This window comes from Apteryx rowi, unplaced genomic scaffold, assembly GCF_003343035.1.
Source record: "Apteryx rowi isolate R43461 unplaced genomic scaffold, aptRow1 scaffold_56, whole genome shotgun sequence".
In the NCBI taxonomy this organism is placed as follows: domain Eukaryota; kingdom Metazoa; phylum Chordata; class Aves; order Apterygiformes; family Apterygidae; genus Apteryx; species Apteryx rowi.
Genome location: NW_020450827.1, coordinates 3,506,731 through 3,511,023, shown reverse-complemented (window position 1 = coordinate 3,511,023; position 4,293 = coordinate 3,506,731). Strand labels below are relative to the sequence as shown.

The 4,293-nt window shown below is 64.3% G+C and overlaps 1 protein-coding gene across 2 annotated transcripts in view; it reads right to left on the bottom strand.

The window, feature by feature from the left end:
- Positions 1–1,350: 1,350 nt before the first annotated feature.
- The window catches only part of RASSF2 (Ras association domain family member 2), an 8,616-nt gene continuing 5,673 nt past the window's right edge, over positions 1,351–4,293 (bottom strand). For both annotated transcript variants that reach the window (XM_026081894.1, XM_026081893.1), the window contains exons 8-11: positions 4,160–4,211; positions 3,922–4,043; positions 3,238–3,335; positions 1,351–2,876 (exon numbers count right to left, since the gene is read on the bottom strand). In XM_026081894.1, the coding sequence (XP_025937679.1) occupies positions 2,807–2,876; positions 3,238–3,335; positions 3,922–4,043; positions 4,160–4,211 (342 nt within the window). In that variant the 3' untranslated portion in view covers positions 1,351–2,806. The remainder of the gene's footprint in view (positions 2,877–3,237; positions 3,336–3,921; positions 4,044–4,159; positions 4,212–4,293) is intronic.

Here is a 4,293-nt window from a genome sequence, read left to right as displayed (position 1 = left end):
CCGAAAGCTCCGGCCCGGCTGCCGGCTCGGCCGCGGCGGCCGGCGGCGGCGGCGCAGAGGAGGGCGAGCAGCAGCATCGCCGCCCAGCGCCGGGCGTCGCGGGGTCTCATCCTGCCGGACCTGCGAGAGGGGCACAAGGCGGGGGACGGTGAGCCCTCGGGTGCTCCCCGGCACGAGGTGCCGAAATCCCCGCGGCGTGGCGCCGTGACGCCCCTCGGCTTTTCGCCCCCCGGCCGAAAAGCGACGGGGGGGACTCGATGCAAAGGTTTCCTGCCGCCGGCCGGCTCCTGGCGCCCGCGGCGCGGCCGGCACTGAGCAAACAGCCTCTTTGTGCCCGAGCTGCTGAGCCATCGCCGCCCCGGCGCCCGGCCACGCTCGCAAAACCCCTTTTGAAAAGAGCTGAGCGCCCCGGAGCCGGGACAGGCCCAAAGTGCCGGCGGCGTCAGCGTTTCTCCGTGCCCCCCCCCGGGCGCGGGACCCTGCCCGAAGCCCCCCCCGGACAGCAGGCAGCAGGAGGAAAATGCAAACTTTCCCCCTTTCTATGACAATTTGCCTTATTTTGGATGCGTTAGAGGACTCGCGCCTCTAAATAACATCTGGCAAAATCCCTTTTTTCGGAAAGTCCGGAGAAACGCCTCAGTCCCCATTCCCGGTGCTTAAGGGCAAGTCTCCATCCTTCCTCGCTCGCCTGGCCGGAGCCGCGCGGCACTGGGGCAGGAGCCCCGCGGGAATTGCTGCTCGCTCCCTTTTTCCTTTCCTTTCCCCATGTCCTATCCTCCCCCAAAGCCCCTAAATCCATGCAATCGCATCCCCAAGCCGGCAAAATGCCAGCGCCTGAGCCGGACGCTGCTCCCAGCTCAGGCATGAGCCAAAACGCTCCAGTTTAAGCAAAACCGCCCGCAATATTTCCCATTTTTCCCACTTTTCCCGTTGGTGCCAGCCCCCGGGGTGCGAAGCCGCCCTTACCCCTGCTCGCGGGGCCGCGCCGGCGTTGGGGCGTCCCGGGGCGCCTGCCGTCCCGCCGCGTCCCGCCGCGTCCCGCACGCCTCTCCGAGATTTTTGGCCGGCGCTCGCCGGGGATTAGGGTTTTCCCGGCTGACAAAGCCGCGGTGCCGGGCGAGAGACAAACAGAGCCGACGTCACGCGCTTCCCCCCCTGCAGAGGGGCCAGCCTCCCGCTCGGCCGCTTAAAACTCCGGAGCAAAAATCCTCGCCCCGATCCCCCAGCAATTCCCTTGCATTGCTCCAAAACCGCGGCTCGGAGGCGTCGCCCCAGCAATCGCTTTTCCGGGCGGTTTTTGCCCCGGCGCTTGCAAAGCTCCCAGGAAGGATCAGTCGGTGCAATCGCAGCTTTCTCAGTAGCATTTCTATCCGCAAAGTGCTTGATTTTCAACAAAACGGGCTCTAGGTCGCGCGCGCTTGCGGCACGCCACGGGCCGCTACGTGGGGGTCGAGAAAGGAAGCGACGCCCAAGCCGGCGTCCAAATACGTAAAAAAGCATTTGTCGCCGTACGCTACTTTCCGGCAACGCGGCCGCGGGGCATGGAAAAGGTCCGTGTAAAAGGTACCGTTACAAAAGTTATAAAGACACGTTGCAAACCCCCCCCAGACACCCGACGAGAGGGAGGGGGGGCACCGCAGGTTTAGCTCGCCGCGACGTACAAAACGGTATCGCTAGCGGCGGGGAGGTTGTTCCGGGCGCCGTGAAGAAAACTCCCTCCTTCCCCGCTCCTGCTTTCCCTGTGCACCAGGGGGGAAAAAAAAAGCCTCGGAGCAGTTTCGACGACGCACGAAATTACGCTCGGAGTCCAAAAGAACGGGAGGAAAAGGATTCCCGGGCAGGTTTGTGCTGTTGTATCGGGATCGGGCCCCACGCACCCTCCGAAATCCGGCTCGGCGCCGCGGCAGCTTCTTCCCGACGGCCCTCGGGAGCAGCTCGGTGCTGTGAGCCCGTCCTGCACGTGCTATTTGGCATGTTATGTCCACCAGCGAGGTTTTTACATGGTTAAATCCACAGTAAAATTAGTGCAAACGAGAAGGGGGGGCCGGGGCGGGGGGGGTTAAGCCAGCGGCCGCGAGCGGGAGAGAGGAGCAGAGCCGTCGGCGAGCGACGTTCAACGCCGAGTTCTGCGTTCGGCAGCGGCCCCTCGCGAAGGCGCCGGGGACCCTTCTCCGAGTCGCGCGGCTACGAAAAGCTTCCCGTCACCTGCCCATTATTGCAAGTAGAAATGTGCTTTTTTGCTTTGTTTTAAATGGAGGAAGGTATTTGTGCTGTTTTGCCACCCTCGCGTGGCGGCCCGGCGGGGTCTCCTCCGGGAGCCGGGCGCGGGAATGTTCCGCCGAACGCGGCCCCGGCTCCCTTCGAGCAACCCCGGCCGCGAAATCACCGCAAAAAGCGGAAAGAAGCAGGGAAAAAAAGCATTCGCCGAGCAGGAAGCCGCCAGGGATGCTCCGAGCGGGAACGAATAATGGGATACGGGTGCGGGGCAGAGCTGCTGCAGGGGTTAAAACGCCCGTTCCCGCGCCGGCAAGCGCCCGGCATCCCTCTCCCTCCAATTTCCCGTGCGCCGTGCGGCCGCGGGCAGCGGCACGGAGATGCGAAACGGCGACGGCAGAGCCACCCTCCGCCCCGGCAGCCCCGAGCGAAGTGGCTCGGACGTCGCTCCGGGGCGGCAGCTTTTCCAGCGGCGGGAGGGTTTTGGGGGGGGGGGGGGTGAAATCGGCTCAGACGCGTTTGCTACAGTACGGCCTTCGCGCAGATTCGGGAAGAAACCCGGAGCCGGGGAGGCGCGCGGCTGCCGGTGGCTTCACATCGTCGTCGGCCCTTCGGAGATCTCTTCCAGCCTCTGCTCGATCATCAGGCGGAGGACGGAGTATCTGCGAAAGAAGGGGAACGGAGAGCCGGGGCACGCGGAAAGGCACCCGGGCGCCGGCGAGCTCCGCGGCTCGACGCGCCGGGGCTGAGCACGGGCCAGACCTCATCACACGCCGGCTCGGGGGGGGCGCGGGAACAAGCCGCGCCGGGGCCGGGAGCTCCCGTCACGCCGCCGGCAAGCGCGGGAACTGTTTCGGCATGCCGGGACGGCTGCCGCACGGCACTTTCTCCCTTGCAAAACCTTTTTCTCCCCTGCAAAAACCTTTTTCTCCCCTGCAAAAACCTTTCCCTTCGGCATCTCCCCTCCGAAACGAAATCTCAGCCCGGGCGCTGGGCGGCTCCCGGCCGGGCCAGGGCACCTACTTGCGCATGAGCTTCTTCACTTCGCGGTCTTCCTCCTCCTGCAGCTTCTGGATGAAGCTCCTGAGGACGGGCATTTCGAATTTGATGTACTGGGCCACCTGCAACGGGGGACGAGAGAGGGAGCGGCGCCGGGCTGCCAATCCCGCGCAAAGCCGCTCCCAAAAATCCCACTCGGAGGCGGACGGATCGGACGGACACATTTTGCGCATTCGGACCTTGCATTAAAGCTATTTTAAGCCCAGACGTAGCCAGGAGCACCCGATCCGTCCTCCGACGGCCGCCGCTTTTCCAACCCAGCGGCGCCGGGGGTCCGGACTAGCCGGCAGGTGGCATGGAAGAGCCGTTCCCCACCGGAAGCCTTTCCCCGGCTGGGGGAAAAATCTAAAAAAAGCCAATTCTGGTGAGCGAGAGGAGCGCGGGGCTCAGGCAGCGCAGACTCCCTGCCTGGTTTGCGGGACTCGGCCTTTTTCCAAGCACGGTGAGGACCAAAAAAAAAAAAAACCCCAATCCCAATTGGATCAAAAACATCTCCTTGGGCTTCTTTTCTCATTTCACCCTTCCGCTGGATTTGGGGGATATTCCCCCAGTTTTCCAGCGCCGACTGCAACACGAGCCTCGGCAGGTAGCTGCGATGACGGGGCTCATCCGAAGGCGAACGGCTCCCGCCGGCGCCGGCAAACTCACGTCATAGGTGACTTCTTCCACCTGGTCCTTCTCCATGAGGAAGACCTTGGCGACCTGCTCGCAGGGGCCCTGCAGCACGCGGGCGATGAGCGGGTAGTCGGTGGCCCGCAGCTTCTGCTTCTCTGCAAGGCGAGCGAGGCGGCGGCTTCCGGAGCCCGCAGCGGGGTTTTTTTCCCGCCCGGCGAAGCCGCTGCCGGATCGGTGCCGGATGGATCGGCGCCGTTTCCCATGGACTTACCGCCGCTGGTGTGGACGACGTAGAGGGCGAACTCCTCCGCCGAGTTTTCGATCTGCACGGAGGCGCGGGGACGGGGAGGAAGGGTCGGTGTTGCGATGCTGGATTTAACACAACCCCCCCCAAACCCCCAAAAA